The sequence below is a fragment of the Cygnus atratus genome, chromosome 17, assembly GCF_013377495.2.
Source record: "Cygnus atratus isolate AKBS03 ecotype Queensland, Australia chromosome 17, CAtr_DNAZoo_HiC_assembly, whole genome shotgun sequence".
Classification (NCBI taxonomy): Eukaryota; Metazoa; Chordata; class Aves; order Anseriformes; family Anatidae; genus Cygnus; species Cygnus atratus.
The window spans coordinates 5,312,842-5,336,710 of NC_066378.1; the positions used below are offsets into that span (position 1 = coordinate 5,312,842).

Here is a 23,869-nt window from a genome sequence, read left to right on the forward strand (position 1 = left end):
GTGCGTCTGGGGGGAAGATCCTTTAGGTCTGCAACTCAGGGAGATCTCACAGGAAAGAGAACAAATTTGCCTGTGATTCTATTGACAGAGCTTGGACTGATGTTCTCAACAGCCATGACCGAAGTGCCTCATGCCACAGCAGTGTGCTGAGACAAATGTGTACCAGGACATGACCTCCTTGAAGAATCTGTTCTGCTTTGAAGAGTTTGATTCCTGCCTCCTCACCATCCCATGAAGTCAGATTGTGTACCTAGTTTTTGAAGAAGGTCCAGCTCACCCAAGCTGCAGGAAGTGTTTTGTTTGCACAGTTTCAGTGTCCCTGTCACAGCTAGAGAAGAGATTTGTTTCTTGTTGAGTAGACAAGTTCCAGGACCCTGGGAACTGGGTTTTCTAAGTTACAAACTAATCGATCTGTGCCACAGTGGTGAGCTCAGCTCTAGCCTGGGATAAGCCTTCACAAACTCACCACTCTTTCTTTTAACAAAAGATGTTTCTGCTTTTCACTTCAGTTGATTAATGGAGATGGATGGGTAACTGGGGAAGTGGCTTCAAACTTTCTTATATTTCTGTTGAGAAGGTCTAAAGGGAAGATACTACCTGTAAAACTCTGAGCACAACTAAAATAAATAAAAATGGAGCCACGTATTTTTCTTGCCTGCACAATTGATATTGCCAAGAGATGGTGAGAGTCGGCATGAAAGAAGCTCTTCAGAGATTTTTCTCTTTTGTTCACTCCTTTGATGAAGCTATGAATTTAAAAGAGGAAAAAAAGTATCCAAAACAAACTAATTTTTCTCCAGTTTTCTTCCTACCACATCATACTGCAGACCTGGAATACCAGAGTCTGTGTAAATCAACCCTCTGAAAAAGGGCACACTGCAGTTACTCATTTGAAGGTAAGTTGTAATTAATCAGTGACCTCTCAGAAATCCATATCTGATACAGAACAGCTAACAGTGTCTGCACCTGTGCATGAGTGGATTTTGTACCGGGGAGCCCAGAACTGGACACAAAATCACAGAATTGAAGGGGTTGGAAGGGACCTCGAAAGATCATCGGGTCCAACCCCCCTGCCAAAGCAGGTTCCTTAGAGCAGGCTGCCCAGGTAGGCGTCCAGACGGGCCTTGAATATCTACAGAGAAGGAGACTCCACAACCTCCCTGGGCAGCCTGTTCCAGTGCTCCATCACCCTCACTGTGAAGAAGTTATTTCGCATGTTGGTGCAGAACTTCCTGTGTTCTATCTTGTGGCCATTACCCCTTGTCCTATCCCCACAAACCACTGAAAAGAGGTTGGCCAAATCCCTCTGTCTCCCACACCTCAGGTATTTATACACATTGATGAGATCCCCTCTCAGTCTTCTTTTCTCCAGGCTGAACAGACCCAGGTCTCTCAGCCTTTCTTCATAGGGAAGATGCTCCAGGCCCCGTATCACCTTTGTGGCCCTCTGCTGGACTCTTTCCAGGAGATCCCCATCTTTTTTGTACCGGGGAGCCCAGAACTGGACACAGTACTCACACCAGGGCAGAGTAGAGGGGGAGGATCACCTCCCTTGACCTGCTGGCCACGCTCCTTTTAATGCATGCCAGGATCCCATTGGTCCTCTTGGCCACAAGAGCACACTGCCGGCTCATGGTCAACCTGTTGTCCACCAGGACCCCCAGGTCCTTCTCCTCAGAGCTCCTTTCCAGCAGGTCGTCCCCCAGCCTGTACTGATACGTCCAGTTGTTCCTTCCCAGGTGCAGGATTCTACACTTGCTCTCATTAAACCTCATTTGGTTTATTCCTGCCCATCTCTCCAGCCAGTCCAGGTCTCTCTGAATGGCAGCACAGCCTTCTGGTGTGTCAGCCACTCCTCCCAGCTTTGTGTCATTGGCATACTTGCTGAGGGCAGACACTATTCCCTCATCAAGGTCGTCGATGAAGATGTTGAACAAGACCAGACCCAGCACCGACCCCTGGGGACCCCTTTGGTGTTCGCCTACCAGCATGGACTATCATATCATATATCAGATGAGATAAACTTAGCCTGAGATCAAAAAATGAGTGTTCCCAGATGTTCGCACACTCTAGGGATGTTTATGAAATCTTGGAAACACAGGTGACAGTAAATGATCTCATCTATGTGCCTCGTTGAAACTTCCTGTCAATTTGTAAGAACTGTATTGAGGGGAAAAAAAAAAAGACTTTAGGCATCATGCACCCTCTCTTTCCCAATAGTTTCTGGAATTGAGGCGAGTCTAGTTTCAAGGTATAAAGTGATAGCTAGGTAGACCATGGTTAAATCAAAGGTTTATGACTCTGAGATACATATTTGCTTGTAACACTCCCACCAAACAAGTGGCTTTTACCAAAAGTACCCTGGGATGTGCACTGTGCTCCTTTTTCCTGAGCTATTACTGATGAGGATGTGTTCAGTGGAGCTAAGACAATGATTGTTAACAATGTGGTCATTGTGTTCCTGGAAGAATGAGTTTGGTTTGTGGCCAGACCTGTACACTTTGTTTCACTGAACTGTGACTTTTCCAATTCTTGTAGTTCTAGGATGGGCGTCAGTGGCAGGCTGCATTTTAAATCCACTTTGCAGGGCATTTTAGGAAACTTAGATACAAGTTCATGTATGGAACAGCATCAGCCGTAGTTTGTTGAAAATTCTTGGCCCTTTGAACCCAGGACCAGCTGAGCTCTTTCTTGATCAAGTGATATCTGAGGAATAAGCAAATAAAATTATTGCATAGCAAAATAAGTTATTGAAACTTTACACTCACTACAGTTAGTCTGATGTACAACAGAGAAAGCATGTGCTCCGAAACTGGGCTGTTTTCTGGGAAATGACTGTTGGATAAACATGCATTCTGAAACAAGTGTAACTGCTGCTGGGCTGCTTCTAACAGTTCACCGTACAGAAGTCATACTTTCCTTCCTGAATTTATGAGATCTAGTCAGAAAACTTCTCTGTTATAAATAACCTATTTTACACAACTTCCCTTCTGGAGACCTCAGCTACTACCACAGCTAAAAACACTTCTGCTTTAAACAACTCTCATAAATGCATTTGAATTCTTTACTGGATTTTTTTAAATTTGTTTTAACATATCACCACAAAGGACTGATTTATAAAACTAAACAGGACTGAGGCTTGCCCTTGCATCCTTTACTTTTTAAAGCAAACTACCCTGTGCTGTAGTATTTACATCTCATTGGACGTACTTGTGTACAGGGCATGCACATCTGCCTCCTGCTTTGATTCCACATTCTACTGCTTACGCTGCATTGAGGCTCTCTCTGTGCGTCTGAGTGGTTCATACTGTAAACCAGATTGTGCATTGCAGGCCATTCAATGTGTCTAAATGTTTCAGGTACAAGAAAAGACTTCTTCCTGCTTGTCTCCCAGCCCTTTGAATGTAACTGCCCCTTCTGCTCCTGAGCAGAGACCTAATGTCTAAATGTAAGCTGCCAGATATAATGCAGGGTGTGGAGAACGGGACATGTCACTTCAACTGGTTCCAGTGGATTTGAAAAGGAGCTATAGTGCTTCAAGGCAATCCAGAGCATACCTGAGGGAGTTCATCTCCTTCACCTGTTCTGTGGCCCAATCATACCAGTTTCCACAGGCCCATCCAGCCTCTGGCAAGGGCTACATGGAAGTGCCGAAACCAAGCTGCAAGAGACAAGTGGCATATGCAGTCTTCTGCACGGTTCTTCAATTTCTCCAGCAGCTTATTGATTCTCCTGGATGAACAGCTCTTACTGCTGGAAGCACCTGTGTGAAAGTACTCTCTCAAACAACTGCTTGTGTGCTAAGCTAGGCAACAGTTTTAGAAGAGAAATTTCCAGACAGGTTTAAAAACACTTTATTAAAAATATAATTTAAAAACTTCATTAGAAAATAGAGCATCTGTACAATGGTGCTTTAAAAGTCCATATAAGTTGACTAAGTAGAAAAATAATGCTCTCCTATTTGCGTCAGCTTGAATGGAGAGGGACCAAGCTGGCCGACTCTGGACTGTTGCTGGGAGACAAGTTTCAGCAGCACTGAGGAGGCGGCAGGGCAAGAGCAGAGGTGCTGCGGGTGGTACAAATGCTAACCCTCACCACATGTTTTGCTAGTGAGGCTGCCAGGAGTGGAAGTCTCTGCTACAGTGAGAGATTCGCACACTTGTTTCTTTCTGTCTTGCAAAGAAAGTGGTGATAGGCTTTAAAACTGCTTATTTGGCTCAGTTTCAATGCTAATAGCAAAGTAGTGAAATTGCAGTGAGTGCTGGTCTACAGATAATATTCCCATGTCTTTGTGGTGAGAAATAGCTGTGCTAGTAGTGCACTGGAAAGGTGATGATAGGCTGCATAAGCTGGATTACTGAGGTGTGTTTTACCCTTTGGTATGTCAGAACTGAAGGGAATTAGGAAGCCCAGTTACTTTATGGCTTGTTTTCTCTGGCAGTGAAAAATGATGGAGCACAGGCCATGGCTCTGCCCTGAAACCTACTGAGGAAGGAAGAACCACTCACCCTGTGTCTAGCCAGGCCATTCTTGGTTGCTTTTTGTAAGCTCTATGTACAGTTGGTCTAGCTAGAAATAACTACAGATCATGCTAAAGCCAGCATCTGGTCTAGCTAGTCTGTGTGGTTCTGAAATGTGAGCTCTACATGTTGTCTGGTACCCATAAGCATTTCCCCTGTAACAGCTCTGCAGTTGGGGTGCTATTTCTGACAACAGAACAAATGCATCCAGGAACTGGTAGCTGAGGTAAAGGAGTCATTAATGAAAGTAGAAAATTTAGGCAAATTATGTAAATTGAATATGGCTAAAAAAAATACCCCCTCCAAATGAACAAAAATTGTATACAGAAGAAGCTTATTTGTTTGTCTACTAGGAATACTACGGGCCACGTGGGAGGTGAGAACAAACATGCAGAAGGGGACGTCTCTGCTAGTGCCCTCTGACATTGTCTCTGTCTCTTAAATAGCTGTAGTATTTCATCCTTGTAATCTTTAGGGAACAGTCGAGACTAGTTGTGGTAAACAAGGAGTTGGAGCACCTCCTTAGGCCGTGGGAGAAGAGTGTTTTGAGACTGTTTGATAGCACAGCACCACTTCTCAACAGTCCTGGTGTTTGCCTGGCCAGGCAAAGCTCATGGCAACAAAAGAAGTATTCAGATTATTTATCCTTTGCATTTTGAAGTTATAAAGCTTCCAAAAACAGCACATTTTTTCCACTGCTATCCTCACCTGCCTTCCCAAACAAGTTATTTTCTGCAGGCATTGAGGAGGAAGAACTGGCGCAGAATGGGCCTCCCCTCACCATAGGAAGAGGTGCCTTCGGGGAGCTAAGCTGAGGCCTGTCCCTCCCAGGAGCACCAAATTCACATTGCCCCGTGGGAGGCTTATTCTCAAGGTCACCAGTACACAGAGTTGAATGGAGCTTCAGCACAGTTACTCAGAGCTCATGGCATCCATCGCTTCCTCAAGGCAGAGTATGCATAGCAGAAGGCTTGTGTTATGGTGCACAGATTTCATCTGCCACCTTTGGGAAAAGTAGGGGCTCCTCTGGATGGGAAAACCAAAAGGATAGTGTGGCATTTTGCTCTCTTCCCATTCCAAACCCACTCTCGAAGTCTGGATGCATACAATTTTATAATCCTGATCCTACAGACACTTCTTATAATCCTTACAACCAAAATAGTTACTTCATATTGTTGAGCTCCAGTAGTAGGAAGCTTAGCATGGCAACAGCCTGAAAGAAACCAACTCTGCTCTGCAGCAGGAATGGAAGATACCGCTGGATCATTTCGCAGTGTTCCCAGTGAGTTTTGGACCAAGTTTCCTTTTGCACCTTCTATTATCTTATTCTGAACAGCTGATCTGCTCATGAGAAATATTGTTCTATATATTGTGTAAGTAATGGAGTGTGTAGCTCTAAACAAGGCTGGCTAACCTGTCCTTGTATTGCCTGAGGGTGACTTGCAGTCTTCTGGAGCTAGGTGTAATCACAAGTTTGCCCACACTTTGGCAGGCATGCTGATGGGAACAGGCAATATTGGCATGTCCAAGCCAAAGCATGTTCTCAAAGTAGTTATCTCCTGTGGGCTTGACTAGAATACAGGAACTGTGGTGGGATTTCTTGCTAATAACCAGCCGACTTCCCCAGCTTCCTTTTATCAGAGTAAGCAGAGAGACATTTTCCTTCCTTTGAAATTCCCTGCACAACATTCAGTGCAAATTCATCTTTCCTTTCTTTGTGTCCTCTTCTCAGCAGGCCATTCCTAACATCCTGTGGGGAGTAGAGCAGAGAAAATGGAGTGAATGGGGCATAGGTCTGAGGTCTTTGTTCTGCCGGGTATGGAAATGAAGGATGTGTTTACAGGGTCAGGTTGAGGGAGGTTCAAGCACGAAGGCGGTTAGCTAGAAGCAAAATACAGATTATTGAGGAGAGTTACAGAAGCTAGCTCCTTCCCATCAGATGGAGAAGACAAGAGGATCCAAACAAGGCCACTCACCTCACTGAAGTGTTCCTCAAACGAGATGTTGCCATTGTTAATATGCATGATGGGAGAAGAAATGGCGTGTTCCAAGTCGTAGCCAAACCACAGCTTGTTTATAATAGCCTGCAATGAAACAAATCCCACACTCACTGGAGATACTGAATAAAAACCTGGGTCACATGTTGTCCTCCTCCACACTGGTGTAAATCCAGACCAAATCCTCCCAGAAGGATTGTGCAAACTTAGACTATAAGAAGTCCCTCTAGCCCCAGTATCCTTTCTTCATGGTGACCAACAGTAGAAAAAGCAGGTGGGACTGACCATGGCTGGAAGTCTGGGATAGCTGAAAGAGGTGGTGGCTGCTGTGGGTTCTCCCACCTCCTCCATTCCTGTTCCCTCCTGATGGAAGTACAATACAACAGCAGAGCTGAACCTACCCCTGCATTTGCCACAGAAATGCCAAAACCAAGAAGGTGAGGAGAGAATGAGTCTACAGTAGGCTCTCTTCACTGTGGCCTTCTACTTAGCAGTACTAACAGCAGCAAAATAATTTATTTTGTTAAGTTTTGTGTGCGTTCTGCTTGCTTGGTGAAAGGTGTTACTATGCAGTACCTGTTCACTCACCATAGCAGTAGCGCTGATAATCCGGGCCCCACCTGCTCCTCCAATCACCAGCATGTCTCCCGTCTTGGAGATGAGAATAGAAGGCACCATTGCTGAGGGAGGCCTCTCTCCTAGAGCAGAAGCAGAAAGTCTTATTTCTCCCATGTGGCTGGTGAGAGCACTGGAGGGACACACAGGTTTATCTACCTCATTCTTCTTGCATTCCCCACGAAAAACCATGCTACTGCTCATTCCTCAAGAAGTCCACGTTTTCCAGAAATATAAATTCCTTGTGCTGAGACCCCATCTCACAAGAAACTGCCCCTTTATGGTACAGGCTAAATAGGAAACACCTCTTGGTGCACAGCAGCGCACCCTGCATGTACTCAGGTCTAGCTGTAGCTCATTCAACGCAGATAAGGAACAATTAGCAGCAATTGTCCATTGCAGTACTGATGTCCTTTTTCTTTGCAAAGCCAAGGGAGCTTGCATCAAGGACAGCTTATTTCACAAAGCACTTTCTCTGTACTGTGCTACAGAACTCAGTGTAAGCCTTTCCTGACTGTGCATGTAACTGCAGTTTTTCATAGAAAGGCCTAAAAATTAGGATGTTTGTCTTAATAGTGGTTTCTTTACTTGTTCCGTCCCTTACCTGTCCATCCATGAATAGCTTCTGCAATTTGTCTTTAAATCTCTGCTTTCCCTCATCAGAAGCCAAAACCCACAGTTTCATGTAAGTGCATAAGTGAGTAGACACAGACACACTACAGGACTTAATCCTTTATTAGTCTGAAACAAATTTGCTCTCATACAACCTTAGGGGGAAAAAAAAAAAGTACCTACAGTTTGTAGATAGTCCCTGCCCAGTCTCCTGCCCTGATTCTCCATCTCCTGGCCTTGTGTTTTATGCTGAAGTTCAGAATGCTCACCTGGCTTAATGTTTCTGTTCACTATGCAGAAATCAGCAAGCTCATTATTTAAAATGATCCCAGTTTGGTTAGAATACACAAAGGAGCCAAACCTGCAGGGAGGAAGGAAGTAGCCTTTCAGTGACCAGTGCTCACCCATTGTGGATGATACTAGACAAACGTGCCACATCTTACGTTATCCCTCCTTTTTGCCAGCCTGCAGCCACCTTAATTAAAGTGTCCGAAAGGTATTTGTGCTGCTGTGCTGGAGCCAGAGATAAGCTCTCTGTAACCCGTAGATGTGGGGATTTGCCCAACCCACAGAGCTTGGCAAGTTACATGTTTGTCAATTGTGATGTTGCCTTGGGCTGATTCCGACAGACCTTCACTGTCACATGAAAAAAGCATTCACAAGCAAGAAACTGCCTAAAGTGGTAAAGCCCAAGGGTTGGTGGGTTTTGTTTGTTTTGTTTTTCTGTTAAGCAGCCCTTGCAGAAACCCTGTGAGCCTAATACAAGACCTATGTTACTGAAGTAAACACCACCTCCCTGGCTACTCACGGGTAGTTGATGGTGCTGGTGGCGGACACAGCACTGCCATCTGCAGCAAGCACAGAGATGTGGCTTGTGCCCATACTTTTGTATCTGTGGTTGTAGATGGACTCCCACAAGTTGTAATAGTTGAGTGGATGGTCACCACAAGCATCTATTTTGCTTCTGACATGCTCAGCAGTCTTGTCAGACAGCAGTGTCTCCACGGTCACCTGCAATCACAGCAAGGACGCTGAGTCAGCATCACAAAAGCACAAGCATGTCTGTCTTTGGACACATAGGAGCCTGGGGGATTCAGCTCCAAGGTCAAAGCTCTAAGGCCTACACTGGCAGTGTTTAGCTCTAGTTTGAATTCTCAGGCCAGTCTTGTCACAGAAATTGAAATGAACTTGATACTAAGGCACCTCATCACTGATGTGACCATGTGCACGTTCTTTATCAGGCAAGTGAGCACCAGCCTACCATGGAACAGAAACTGCAGCCAAAGCAAACAGCCTAACCCTACCTCTGCCTTGTTATCGTGGTTTTGGCTAGGATAGAGTTAACTTCCTTCATACAGGTTTATATGATGATGTGTTTTGGATTTTTGATAAAAACAGTGTTGATAACACAGCAACGTTTTTAGTTGTTACATAGTGCTTACACAGAGTCAAGGACTTTTCTGCTTCTCTTGCTGCCCTGCCAGCAGCAGGCTGGGAGGGAACACAGCCAGGGCAGCTGGCCAAAACTAGTCAAAGGAATATTCCATACCATGTGATGTCGTGCTCAGCAATAAAAGCTGGGGAAAAGAGGAATGGGGGGGGGGGGGGCGGGGGGGGGGACACACACTCAGCGTGATGGCGTTTGCCTTCCCAAGAAACCATTACATGTGATGAGCCCTGCTTTCCTGGAAGTGGCTGAACAGCTGTCTGCTAATGGGAAGTGGTGAATGAATTCCTTGTTTCGCTTTGCTTGCACACACAACTTTCACTTTACCTAGGAAACTGTTTTATCTCAACCGACAAGTCCTTGCGCTTTTACATGTCTGATTCTCTCCCTCAACCCACTTGTGGAAAGTGAGTGCATGTCTCTGTGGTACTTAGCTGCCTGCAGGAGTTAAACCACAACACTTGGCCAGCTGAGCAATGTTACTTGACTAACAGTTCTAAGGAATTTCTTTCCTTCTGTGTCTGCGAAGAACAAGGGTGTCAGAGCATAACTTGTTTCTGTAGCATTGTACTGGCAGGCACGATAGTCTGGACAATAGGTAGCTTTCTTGACAGCTTACCACATAGGTTAAAATGAGTTTGTGACAATGCAGATTTTGAAAACAAAAAACAAACAAAAAAAACAGTGTAGAAGACTGCTTCTCTGTCAAGCAGTGCAGAAGAGGCTGCCAGTGCTGTGCGTGTCTGTGGCTACTCCTTACTCCTGTGCACTTTACCAGCTCACCTGAGCATCGGAGAAGGCTGGGTCACTCATATGGGGTCTCAGCATATTGCTGAACTTCAAGGTCTCTGCAATGAGGTGGTAGGTTTCTTCCTTATCCTTGGGTGTTGCCAGTGATGCTTCATTAAATTTATACGCTAAAGAGGAGGATGAATTCATTTGGTTAACAGATGCACAGTAATGTTTCTTCAGGAATTTTATAAAATGTTTAAATGAACCTTGTTTTCCCATCCTAGTTCTTACCAAGTGTCCCCTACACTTTAGCAGGATGTGGGCAGAAATAACTGAGTGCTACTTTCCATTGTGACTTCAATTCTTCTTGAAGTCTTGAGAAATCGGGTATCCTTTGGCCTTTGTAGCAGCTATGGTGATGCTGACACACTGTAAGAACGAGCCAGCTCATCATCCTGCTGCATAGCATGATCATACTGCTACTTTGGGGCCCTCTCCAGCTCACCAACACCCTTTCTGCCTAATATTTTTTTACTGCTCCTAATCAATGCTCTTTGCAAACCTCTTGCAGTGCCTTTTCTCTTAAGAATTTACCTTCCAGTATCTTGAGGATAAACAGGAGCACAGCACCTCCCATGGGTGGTCGAGGAGAAAACACCGTGGTGCTATTGTTCAGGGTAATGTTCAGAGCTGAGGACACTTCTGCTTTGTACGCCTTAAGGTCCTCCATTGAGAGAATGGACCCTTCAGTGGAAAACCAGAGGAACAGCTGGCATTAGCATGTTAACAGACACTTCTAGTAGGTACTGTGGGGATATTATCAGGGCCTTGGTAAGGTTTCTAAAGAGCCATCCCTGTATATTCTGAGTTTCTTCCACCAAGCCCAATGTCTTCACATGTCCTCAGCTACTGCCAAACCCCAGGACATCACAAAGCCTAAGGGAACTGGAGAAGCCAGTGCATGCATACTATGGGTAAGTGTGTGGCTCTCATACCTTCTTCTGGGCCTGAATTACAACAGCTAGGGGAAGGTGGTCCCTTCCCATGCCAGGTATCACTCCAAGTGACAAGTAAATGGCATGTGTTAGCTATCCCCGAGTACCTCCTCACTGTTAGACAATTGCTGGGGCCTGTCTGTTCGTATTAAATAGAGCTGTTACCTACCAGCCTTCTTGATGTCCTCCACCAGGGCCTGTCCTATCTGTCCCTCATAAAATGCTGTAGCTCCATTTTCTGCCACAGCTCTCAGTGTCTGCTGCAGTGCTGGCCACCTGAAGGTCTCTCCATGGGTCAAAAACCTTTGACCATCACATATCAATGGGCTGTTAAAGGAGAACATCCATCAGTTTACAGCATGTGCTTAGTCTCTTCCCAGTGCCAGACCCACTTTCCTATCCAAGGCTGATTCGGCTTATGTATTTTGTATACTTTCCAAGCTAGTGCTATGCTGTCGTCTATATGGAGAAAAATGCTTCTCAACTGATTCCTACCCAGAACACCAGGTACATTTTACCCTAGACAAAGTTTCCTCCATGGGACTAACACTTTGACCCAGGCTTCTCCAAATGAGTGCCTGCTGCAGGACCCTGCTGTCAGGGAAAAATTTCCATACAGATGGAGGCAGGCCACATCCATCCGGCTCCTCCTCATGAGGAGATGGGCTTAGCAGAAAGGTTTGCTATGCCAAGCCACTCTAAACTGGAAAACAAAAAAAGTAAAAAAAAGTTGTTGACAGTAAAAGATTTCCAAAAGAACATTTCCGTTATTCTCTCTGTCCATAGCAAGTATTTACTGGGCAGCCGCTGCAGCAGCAGCCTGCGCTCCGTGTCAGAGGAAAGATCTGAGCTGGGGGAACAGTGGTCCTTACACTTGAGTTTAATTCAGGAGTCTTACCACAGGTTTCGTCCAGGTTTGGAGAACCATGGGTGATGAATCATTTTGTCCATAACTGGAGAAATAACAAGTGGCTCTGAAAGGAGCTTGATGGTTGGTTCAAACAGAGCTTTCCATGGCAAGCGGCCATATCGTTTATGGGCTTCTTCATACCCACGAATTTCTCCTGGTACAGCAATCCATTGGGAACCTGAAGAGCAGAACTGCAGCGTCACACCTAGTAAGTCACTGGCCTGTTGGTTTCACCTCTCTAAAAGCATGTCAGTGGAAGTGTGGATTTACAGAGGCAGAACTAAGTCTGCTATAAGTCCTTATCTCAACCTGTGAGTTTTTTCTTTCTTTCCAGCATATTTTCTTCTTCCCCTTTTCTTCTAAGGAGGAGGAGTGAGAGAGTGGTTGTGGTGGAGTTCAGCTGCCCAGCAAGGTAAAACCATCACAAACTGCTGGGAAATGAGTGTTTTGGGAAACCTGATCTTGAAATGTAGACTTCCTATGAAGAGTAATTACATAGTGATTTCTCCTCGTGCTCTGCTCCCCACTCCCTTGGTGGCGCCAGTGTGCCAATTTTACTACTACACAGGAATTTTATGGACTTCATTTTTTGTCTTTTTCAAAAATCAGTCCAGGAAGAACACGGGTAACTGAACAGGACTTCAGACAAACAGCAAGGTCCCCAGTTCCCCCACCCTGAGTTCTGTGCCCCCACCACACACTGCGGGCACACAGACCTGTTTCTTACCGATGGGTAAAGAACAGCCAGACAACAAAACACGAGCAAACCCTTGTGGGACTGTTTCACGGGCATTGATCACCTCAACTGTTCCTAGAAAAAGAGAATGGAGAAATGCATAACAGACTCTTCCTGAAGGCAGGTGAACATCATGCGTTGGGTCAGCTCAGCAGACTGACCAGTGCCTGCCTAGAGACACCGAAGGTACAAGGACAAGGCCAGTGCCTGTGTCCAAGCAGCTGGGACATGCTGCTTCATGGCTGACTTGCAGTTTCCTGCACTTCTTCTACAGGTGGGATGTGTCAGAGACAAAACATGAGCCTCATGCTTCTTGGATGGCTATTTTCCAAGGGATGGCAAGGCAAGGTTATCATGTTTGTAACCTCTATGTATCAGGAAACTTGAAAGGAAAAAGGAAACACTCAATATATACTTGTATTTCGCATCTAACCTAATTGTTTCTCCTCCTTCTCTGCCTTCTATCTCTCTTTTTCTGTCTCAGGCCACAGAGCCAGCTGTGTTGCAGGAATCCATGGTGCTACTGTACCAAGCACATGAGCCATGCATGGCCATGCAAGGCTCTGTGCAGCAGCATAATTCAGGTAGCAGAAGAGAAGGGTTGTTGATAGGAGGAGAAGTTACATGGCTCTGCCAAAAGAAAAAAAAAAAAAAAAAAAGGTGCTTTGCCAAATTATGCTATTGCTTAAGATAAACCCAAGAATTTCTACTCGTGACTCTCTGATACTATTTGGAAAGGTTTTTAAAACTACGATATTGTTACTGTGCCCATTGTTGATTTGGCTATCAACATCTATAAGCTCTGGGGGCTTGTAGTAGCCAAGGCAGTTTAAAAACAACAACAACAAAACATTAAAAACATAAAAGCAGGAACACAATAACACTAGGGGTTAAGGCAAACATAGAAAGGCTTCCAGCAGGCCCTGCAAATTGCTAGATTTTGATTTCCAAAGGGAAGATGCATCTCATGGGGCAGGAAGCCTCAGTGCTGCTGTGGGGAGTCCAACCCACGCCAGTGATGGCAGTGTGAGGTGCTCCCCCCCAGCAGCTGGTGCTGCCTGAGCTGCTGGTGCAGGATGAAGCTCTGAAATCCCAGCCAAGGGCTGAGCCAAGGCAGCGACAGCCCCAGGCTGCTGCCTGCTCTGCCAGCACATGCGCCTCTCCCTGCTCCCATCTGCCTCCATGGCAGTGCTCCCCCCAAGTGGCAGCTCAGCGAGCACTGTTCACACCTTGCTGCACTGGTCAGATACATGACACTGAAATATAATTTCCTTGCGAGGTGAAGAAGGGACAAAGTCATTTCATTTGAAATCCAAAGCTCCTTCCCCACCACCACATGTTCTCGCTGTGAGCAGCTGCACTCTTCAGTCTTGCTCTGCTTATGGAAAGCTCTCAGGATAGCTCCTGTAATCAGTGCTTTGGGTTAAGAGCAAAAGCACATTTTGTGTTGTTTTCAGTGGAGCTTTTATATAATAAAAAAAAATCTCTCAGAGAACATGAAGGATTCTGACTTCTCCATGGCAGCTAGGTGTCTGCAGAAGACGAGGCACCATGGATCATCCAGGGCTGGCCCATACCTGTGCTGGCATTATAGATAGTAAATACGACCCCGCCACCCAGGCCCGAACTCTGAGGGTTCATCACCGACGTGCAGATCAAACCAGCGATGGCAGCATCCACAGCTGTGCCTCCACTTTTCAGGATGTCCCTGTGGTAGAAAGGGAGGAAAAAAAGACAACTGACAAGAGCAGCCAGAGTTTGGAGAAAGCTGTCGATATCTACGTGGGGCTGGAGAGCGTGGAAAAGAGCATTCCACTGTGGGAGCGGGAAAGAAAACTTAGTGGGAAGGAACAGAGAGTCTCCGGGAGGAAAGAGTAGCTGGGGCCACAGCTGCACAAGGCTGGTCTTCCTATGGGCAAGGAGTCATGGGACAGAGGGAACTGCATCCACTCCCAAATGCTCTTGACAAAAGGGGAAAGGAAGTTGCTCCCAGACATGGGAGGACACACACTGCAGAGGGAAGAGCCTTCCACATGCTGGAAGCCAAACAACTCATTTCTGGCTCCACACCTACCGTCCCCACTAAAAAGGCATATGCTGGTCAACAGGCCAGGGGCTCAGAAGCAGGAGTGATGGATCTGTGTGAAGGAAACTCCTGAGACTCAACATCTCAGCATAAAATTGAAGCCTTACTTGATTGCTCCCACAATGTGTCTTCCTGGGCTTATGTGATATCAGCACAAAAATCCCCTCTCCCTCCCCACAGATCCACAAATCAAAAACCAACAAACAAACAAAAAAACAACAACAGCAACATCAAAAAAAACACCAAACAAGCAGAAAAAAAAAGTTTCTGCCTAGGCAAAGCCACACCAAAGACCACACATGGGATTAAGGCAGCCTCATGCAGTTGTTCCTGCTAGAGAAACGTGTCTCAACAAACTGTCCTTCAAGGGCAACCATTAAAAAAAAAATCTTTTCCTTGCAGTGGAAATGGAGTGGGGTAGGGTTTCCTCATGCAGCCTGCCAGTAGCCAGCCCTGCTATTTGCTAGGAAGGTTTCTGACTGCTCGGGTTGAAGTATTGCTTAGATAAGACAAAGCCAGAAGGGAAAGTGGACTAGTTCATTAACCGGAGAGTAACTGCTCCCAGAGGCTGTGACAAGAACAAAGGGCATACACAGGCACTGCTGTTTATTTTACAGCCATTGATATCTTTGGGACCTGCAGGCGCTGTGAACAGGATGCTGCCCACAGACAGACTGATTGTGCCTTTCCTTTGTTTAAGTGCCCTTGGAACAGCTGCCTGCAAGGAAATGGCATGTGGAGAAATGGGAAGAAATGAAACTGTAGGGAACCACGGGGCTTTCTGTTTGTGGGTCTGAACAGCTTTCAACCTCCTAGCAGCAAGCTGCTCCCTGGCTGTCGCCCTGAAAATGGTGACAGGCTCAGGGCTATGCCACAGAAGGCCCTGGAAGCGTGTTAGAAAGCTGGGGAAAGAGTGGAGAGGAGAAGGACCACTACACGGGCCCAGGACAGTGCTCCCCAGAGCCCACAGGTTATGCCCATATGCCTGCTACACTGCTACTCCAAAGGGTGGCAACAATTAATATATTCATTTAATATTTGTGCACCTAGATGGCCTGTTTCCAGCCTCTAGATTATGCTAAAATCATGTGGTGTTCCCAAACGCTTGTTTAGTGTGGGCTAAATACCCTTTAACTACGGCAAATGTAGTGCCATATGTACAAAGCATTACAAACCTGAGTTTCTTAACATGAGCTTATCCATGTTCCTTCCCTCCAACATTCCCACTTAGAAACAGAGCCAGAATAACACAAGCTAGGTAAACTCCAGCTTGCAGCTGTGCCTTTGGCTCTCACTGAGATCAGTGAGGACAGAAGAGGTGCTAGTCTCAGCAGAAAAGGTTTGTCTGGCTGCTAAAGAAAGTAGCAGGCTTCCAGGTAGCTAAGACCTGGACTGTAACTGCCATTGGTGAAAGGGACACAAAATCCCCCAGAGCATCAAGGAGCAAGTGAGAGACGACATTCACTGGCCAGTGGACTTCAGCAGCACTGCCAGCATGGACACATCCTGCCTGGCACGGCCCAGGCAAATCAAGTGCTTATTTATAAGCTCTGAATTGCTCCATCCTGCCAGCTGACCCGATAGTTTTCAGATGGGTCGTGCCCAAGATGTGGCTTTGTGAGTGCCTCAGGACGACAGAAAGCGAGAGGTGGTCTTTATTGTTCCTGGTTCCTTGTGCAGTGGAGCCCTGATTCTTGGCTGTGACTCCTTGGTGTTACCGCAATACAGAGCGGAAACAACACCAGCAGGCAACACAGGGACACCTTTTCACAGAAAAGCAAAGCATGTTTTGCTTTGTTCTTGGTCACTACCCCTCACTAAGCACACTCTGCAGTATAAACATGATGACAAGAAAAACAGAATTTCCAGATGATCTGAAAGTGCCTTATATTCCTGTCTACTGCGGAACAACTGTTTGTCACTGTCACCTCTGGCAGCAGATACCACATCTAACAATGTGCACTCAGGCCTATTTCTTGCCCAAGGGAAGGAGGCTTTCCAGGTGCCTGCTGCATTTCAGCAAGCCCCATGGGACGGAGAGCTGTGGCTTCCCACCCGCTAGCACAGAGTGCAGAACCTGAGAACATCTCAGTATGGGATGGGCTGTGGGATGCTGGGCTTGCTCCTTTGCCAGCAAGCCCCATTAGCATAGAAAGCTGAGATTTCTTCCCCAAACTAGGCATTATATTGGCTCCCCACAGTCTAGCAGGAAGCGTGTCCAGCACCACGTTACACAGACACATCCTGGAGAGCTCACACCCCACTGATGTTTCCCAGACGCTGGGGAGATGCATGTGCCTGACAAGTTTGTCACTCACATCTCAGCACTCCTGGGTCCCACAGCACAGAAGAGAGAAGGAAAAAGAAGCCTAACAGATCAGAAGCCACTGATCCCAGCAAGGGTAAAGCCAAATCCTGGTCACAGTTATTAAAAAGACTTCTTCTGAGCTGCTTTGCTCTTCTACCTGTGAAGCCTGGTATGTGTCCCCATGATCAAAGCAGAGTCCAGGGCCCACAGCCACACTCTGCTACCTGCGGACTGGACCCCAGTCTCAGCAGCTTCCCATTCCCCCTCCAGCCTCTCTGATGACTGAAAGACAAGGAAAAATGCTCTCTGAGCTGGTTCTTGGCATATCACACTCAGCTTCCCATGTCTGCACTCAGCCAGAGCTCTGCCACTTACTTGGAAGTGATGCCTGGGGAATTTAGGGCCATTATGTTTTTCTCAGCCTGCCAGAGTGGTGGAGTACCCCCTGTCCCATTCAGTTGCTTCCTTTATTTGGATCACTGCTACAATTAGTTTAATTATAATGCAAAACCCGGGAGAGACACATAACCCTTCAAGCAAAGAAGTCTGGTACCTTATCAGGTATCTCTAGAGACATCTTAGCACTACAGCTGACAAGATCTGATAACAATGCATTTTGTCCAATATCCTTCCTGCCACATAGTTTCAGCTTTAGGGTTTGGCCATTAACAGTGTTTTCCTAAAGATAGGAGCAGAAATGGTGTTTCCTTAAAGAAGAGGATGTTAACAACCAGGTCCAGCTCCAGCAGCACTGAAACAATGCTTCACCTGCCCAGGAAGGGTGAATACTGGTACTTTCCTCACACCCCCCTCGCAAGAAAGATGAGCACTGCTGGGCTGTAGACCAAGTCTGCAGTTCTGCTCAGCTAGAAGGAGCCCTGAAGCCATATTAAATGCACTTTAAATGCTTAAGTTTTAAATTATATATATATTTTTCTCTCTACTAAAGAAAGCTGGGGGCTGGGATGAGACCATCCATTAATTACATCAGAGTTGCCTGCCTAAGATTTATGAAGAGCAAAAGCAACAGCTGTTTCTATGAAAAAGGGGTCAGCTGCCAATTTAAAGTGATTAAAACACAAGAAGAAGGGAAAGCAAATCCTTTGGGATATAAAGATTTTTCAGAAATGCTGCTGGGCCATCACTGAACAGGATTTTTGCAGCAGATCCTCTTCCTTGAATAGTGTCCCAGGAAACAAACATTTTCTGACTGTTAAGTTCTCACCCTCCCACCGCGTGGCCCCCCCCCCAGGCGGGTCTCTGTTCCAGAGGAAGCCAGTTCCCAGGGCTCGTGCTAGGCTGCGCTAGAGAAGTGGGACCAGAGGTGGCTGCTGGGCCAGGTCAGGTCAGCTCGCCTCTCTGCAGCAACTACTACTGCTGGGAATGAGCACTTTTCCTAAATTTCTCTGTGGCCTCATGCTGGCTCTTGCTTCTGCCATTTGGGAAACAAATGGATGCAGAGCAGTGGCTGGCAGAGTTCAAACAGTGTATTGATAGGGTATATAAAGCTTTTTGCATGGTTGATGGAAAAAGCCTCCTCCATTGCCAGGTGGAAACAAGAGGCTCAGAGCTGGAGGTGAAGGTGGGTTTGGGTATGAGTTGCTGCCAGGGCAATTGCCTCCTGCCTCCTCATGGCTTCTTGACATGAGGACGAATTACTGAGGCACACTCACCAGTTGCATAATATTGCTTTCAGTCCCCAGTCTCTAGCAGTAAAACCATCTGCAGCAAAAGGCCCGACCTCATTCAGCACTGGAAATCATGAGCCAATAGCAAGTCTAGAACAGGACCTGCCAACAAGAATGATGACGCTGGAGGCTTGCCAAGATTGCTCACTTTCTGCACGAAGCCAAAAGGGTTGCATAAAAATTTCAGAAAGCCCAACCTTACATAGCCCTGGGATATACAAACACCATCTCCAGAGAGAGAAAACCCAAACCTGAAGATGACAACTGAGCACAAATTAAGAAAAAGCAGCAAACGGGAGTGGGGAATTTGTTCCATGCTCTCCTTCTTGTACTAATGAATTAGAGCTACAAGGTTCCCTCAAGCACCTTGAGGTGTCTTCCCCAACCCATCATCCCACTCATTAAAAGACACTATTGCTCTTAGAGCAAGAGGTTCAGTTCTCAATAAACTCAGTTAAAAGCTCTGTAAAGAGAGCACAAAAATTCCGTCTTAAATGGCAGCCCCTTAAGCCAATGCAGATCATGTAATGCCCCAGAAATTTCATTACTGCTAATGACAACTCACTGCAAATTGGACAGCAGAATATGTGGGTTGGGTTTCATTTTTTGTAAAGGAAATAAGATTTTGATTAAATAAAAAAAAAAATGGAAGTAGGTTAAAGATTAGGTGCTGTTTTTAACCTGCGAAACTTTAGACACTGTACCAGTGTGATTGGTTTTGTGCTTGTCCTGCACTGGAAGTCCTCCGAGCATCCCCCACATGGATTTCTGGGGGCTAGGGGGGATTTGCAGGATGAAAGGGGTGGCTGGGGGCCAGCCCGGGGGGCTGGCAGAGAGAGGGTCTGCAGGCTCTGTGCAGGAAAGCAGGGACAAAGCAGCACTGTTGACTCTCTCTCTACTTTTGCCTTTAGGGACTGGTTGAAATTATTCCTGCTCTCATCAGTGGGGCAGGCAGGCTGACAGGTTCAATTATGACATGTGGTTTTCATTTGACTAAAGCTTTACCATATCCAAGCCACGAAGCCTGAATTTTTTCCCATGGTGCTGTGGAGGCTGCTCTTTTCCTTTATGTATGTTTCTGCTAAAAGCATTCAGTAATTACCAAAAATGAGATTGAGGAAATGTGTTGTTTTGCTTATTTTACTTATTTTTAAACTCCTCTAGAAAGTTTGTTAGAAAGCTCTGGAGTGTGCACGCACAAAGGCAGCAGTGGTCTGTTTCCAGTTCAAACAATTCACGCTAATTTGGCAAAGCTGGTTGCCTTGAGGAAAAAAAAAAAAAAAAAAAGAAACTTCATAGTTTTTATTTTAGATATATGTGGGTGTATTATATGCATATAATGTGTATATATGTATATGGTCAACAATGAATTACCCAGCTTTGGTAGATTAATTCTCCTGTGATTTCTCAGCAATTATAGTGGAAATGAGCCTGTTCCATCCTGGACCTGCAGGGGTTGAGCACAGCTTCCCCCCCCCCCAAAAAAAAAAATGCTTATCATGATTTTGGGTCCCGGAAAAAAAAATAGGGAAATGATTATTACCCTTGGTAGTCAGTGCTCCCCAGACAAGACCAGCAAAGAGATATGCCATGTACTGCCTCAAACATAGAGGACATGGGAGAGGAGTGAGGTGGCTGAGCTGCAGAGACAGGACTGGCGTGGAAGAAAGCCTGTATGGTTGAAAAATTTGGGAGCAGAGGTGAGTGGAGTGGGTGTACAAGTTGGTAGGATGAGAGGAGCAAAAATAGTGACTGCACAGGCTCCAACACCAGCTCAGGGAGAGGGGTACATGTGGGAAGGAGCAGCCACAGAGCTGGGCGTGAGGCAATTGGGCAGAAGAGAGCAGCAGCACAGGTAGCAAAGGGCCCAGCATGGACTCAGGAATGGCTGTACAGGTCCCTGTTGTTGTTGTGCCAGCAGGAATCTCAACAATCATGATTGTTCTCCTAACTCCCCAGCTCTTTACATCAGTCCAAGTCCAAAGAGACGGTGTAAAAACTTGCAAATGTTTGCATAGTTGCAGAAAGAGTGAAGACCTAAATACAGTTCTTAGTAAGAAAAACCCCAAATTAATTATTTCTTCTTGCTTCCTCCCTCATGATTTTGAGAGTTTACATATTTCTGAACAGAAGAGTCAACAGCGCTGTTTTAATCTCAGAAGCACTCAACTGACTGTCTGGGCAGTGTCTAGGAAGGCACTGGGGCTGAGCACAGAGGGATGCGTGGCTTTGCCCCACTCTCGCCTTGTTGCGGAAGTGGGAAATGAAGTGGGAGTGCCCAGGTGGCAATAGAAGGGCCTGGTGGCTAAGAAATACAGCCACTGAGAAACTGGATTTTATTGCTTCTGCTGCGACAAAATTCCTGTGTGAGGCTAAAATCTTGTTCAGCCAATATTAAGGAGGAGGACACTCTGTGCTCCCCATCCGGCGCTCCCATGCAGAGCCACGGGGCAGGCCTGCAGAAGCCCTCACCCCACAGCCACAGGGGATGTCACTGACAGATGTATGCTGAGCACTGCGTGCTGCTCTGAAAGGCAGAAACCATGGTCAAAGCAACTCTCACGTAGCATCCACGCAGTGTTATTTCTGTGCTAGGCTTCCTTGCTTATACAGCTGAGATAACATCATTTTCTCCCCCACTGCTGTGAGAATTAATTTAGTGGTGACTATCGTGAGATAGCTGAGACATACAGATATAACACCACAGAAAGGCCTGGGAGAAAATGAACAAGACCACACACCGTACAGAGCATGCAGTACACTTCCCCCAAAGAAAAGATGTCCTTTCCTTGTAAGCTACCACTGTGGGCCAACGGGGACAAAGAAAGAAATAGGACAGTAACAGAAGTGCAGATGTTATACAAAGCTTCTGATCCCAAGCTCTGCTGCAGATGAACATATACGAACCATTTTCTTTTTATTATGGTCCATTGAAGAAACAACAACAGACAGCTCAAGCTGGGAGAAGAGCACATAAATTTGGTTTATTCCAAGTGTAAGGACACCATTAAATGAGCACAAATGTTTCCAAGAAAGTCTGAACATGCAAAGCAGAGCACAGCAGTGTAAAAGCAGAGTAGAGCTAACCAGCAAGCAGAAGATGTGTCTAGAGCCAAGGTGAAGGAGAAGAATGGTCTTGGCTGGGGAGATCCAGAGCACTTGGCAGGACAGGCAGAGAGAGCTGATCTATTTGGAGCAGCGGGATGTGATGTTCAGGCTGGGGAGAAGGAGAAAAATTGTGTGATGGGAAGTTGGGGCAAGGAGAGAATTTTGCGGGGATCATTGGCAAACTATCTGTAGAGAAGCTAAGGTGGTCTGTCAGACCAGAGGGACTCCACAGACCTTTCCAGCACATATGCAGAAGGTGCAGCTACAGCGATGGTTGAGGCTACAGAAGCAGGTGGAGCTTCCTGCAGAGAGAAGGGAAGGAGACAGATGACAGCCCAGCAGCAGTAGCCAGGTAGCCAAAGCATCTCAGTTGTTGATCTGATCACAGATTTCTGTGGCTCTCACTTCAGTGCCCTCCAGCTGATTCTACACTGCTTCAAGTTAAAAACTGCAATAGCTGCAAACTATGCTGCAATTTCTCCAGCAGATTGAGTAGTCTGATAGTTTTCTTTTATTACTACTGATTTAAAAGATCCTTCTTCTTTCCTCTGAGGAACTAATTTGTGGTGTAGCATAAAAAAAAATCTCATTTCTTGACATACATACAGCCACAATACACAGCTACTCACAACTTCTGTGTCAGCATGTCACTGCACAAACCACACATGGAACATGGCAAGTGTGGTGCAAAGACACTGGCTCTTGACTCACTCCTCCAGCCTCAAGGCAGAGCACACAGCTCCAGCATCCATGTAGCTTGTGAAGGTTTACGTTCCTTCCTTCTACTTTCATGTATGCAAGTGTTTAAGAATTGAAGCAACAGCACTAGTAAAGTAATAACATAAGAGTTAAAATGTTTGAGAGAAAAGTTGTTATACAAACTGAAGTGTTGCAACCTGGGCAGCTGGAGGATTTTCTTACATCTACGTACTTCCTTCCAAGCAACGTAAGTGTCTTTTGTACTTATGCTGTCTCAGCTGACTTTCAATTAAACCTACTCTTTGTTTTCCAATACAGTGTATTTCCTGATAGCAGATATACCTGCTGCAGGCTTCGGTCCAGAAGTGCACACCCTAGGGTCTGGGCTGCCCAATCCCCTTTACTCACTCAGTGTGCCTGCTTTCCTCGCCTCTGCTGAAGCCTGGCTGCAGCTCTCTGCGAGCTCCTCTCACTTCTTCCTTAGATGATTTCTAAGCCACTTATCCAACCAACTTACCACCATGAAGTAATCAGTTAATTTCCTGTTTCCCCTGTTAAAAACAACCTTGCATCTGTACACTATAAATATTTGTACCTTCCCAAAGGCCACGTACGTGACATTAGATATTTAAGATAAGCATCAGCTGCAGACGCAGGTCTCCATCTGCTCCCTGAGCTGCTCTACTGCCGACAGAAAGCGTCCAGGGAGCAGCATTGCTCCTCAGCCCCGTGGGTGGGGATGAGGCAGAAACCCAGCTTGTTCCCATAGTCAGCACGTGTGCCTGTCTGCCAGTCTGAGCCCACAACGTACACAACGGGTAAAGTGACAAACTGAGAGGTCCGTGTACATACCGGCCGATGTCAGAGCAGGTCTCGGTGTCAGCAGCCACGGCACCGTGCAGGTAGTGCTGAGGACCGCACTTGGGTTGAGTCAGGATGACCACGAGCACAACCACCAGTGCCAGCACCCCGAGGGTCAGCAGCACCAGGCAACAGATCCTTCCCGTAGACATGTCTGTTCCTACGCCGCCACAGGCAGCCGGGATGCTTCCACTCCTTTTGCAAAGGCGCCTGCTTTGCTCAGGGTGGAAGTAGAGCGGCTCTGGGTGGGAGGTTTCACTGAAGTGGGCTCTGCCCCCTGTGACTGAGAATTATATTTTTTAAGATTAAAAAACAATAAGAAGGAAATGGTGTACTTCTTCTGTCCTGCTCTGACATGTGAGAATCTTTTCACTCCCTTTTATAAACTAAACTTTTTCTGGCAAATCCCCCTGCCTTTTTTTTTTTTTTTTAAGTCTCTGATGAAAACGTTTAACACATTCACTGCTGGTGCACTTCAGAGTGAAATCTCCACGCTGCTTATTGGCTTCAGGCAGCCTTCCTGCCTTCACGTTCTTGCCACATAGAGCAAACTAC

The 23,869-nt window shown here is 46.2% G+C and overlaps 1 protein-coding gene across 1 annotated transcript; it reads right to left on the reverse strand.

Annotated features, from left to right (window-relative positions):
- Positions 1 to 6,123: 6,123 nt before the first annotated feature.
- Positions 6,124 to 23,466, reverse strand: GGT5 (gamma-glutamyltransferase 5). The gene is made up of 12 exons (XM_050714275.1): positions 23,306 to 23,466; positions 14,142 to 14,272; positions 12,553 to 12,639; positions 11,817 to 12,009; positions 11,088 to 11,245; positions 10,518 to 10,667; positions 9,975 to 10,108; positions 8,553 to 8,755; positions 8,014 to 8,105; positions 7,106 to 7,338; positions 6,497 to 6,604; positions 6,124 to 6,270 (listed from the first exon to the last, which is right to left on the reverse strand). Exons 1-12 carry the CDS (start codon positions 23,464 to 23,466, stop codon positions 6,124 to 6,126), a joined length of 1,797 nt encoding a protein of 598 aa, XP_050570232.1.
- Positions 23,467 to 23,869: the final 403 nt, after the last annotated feature.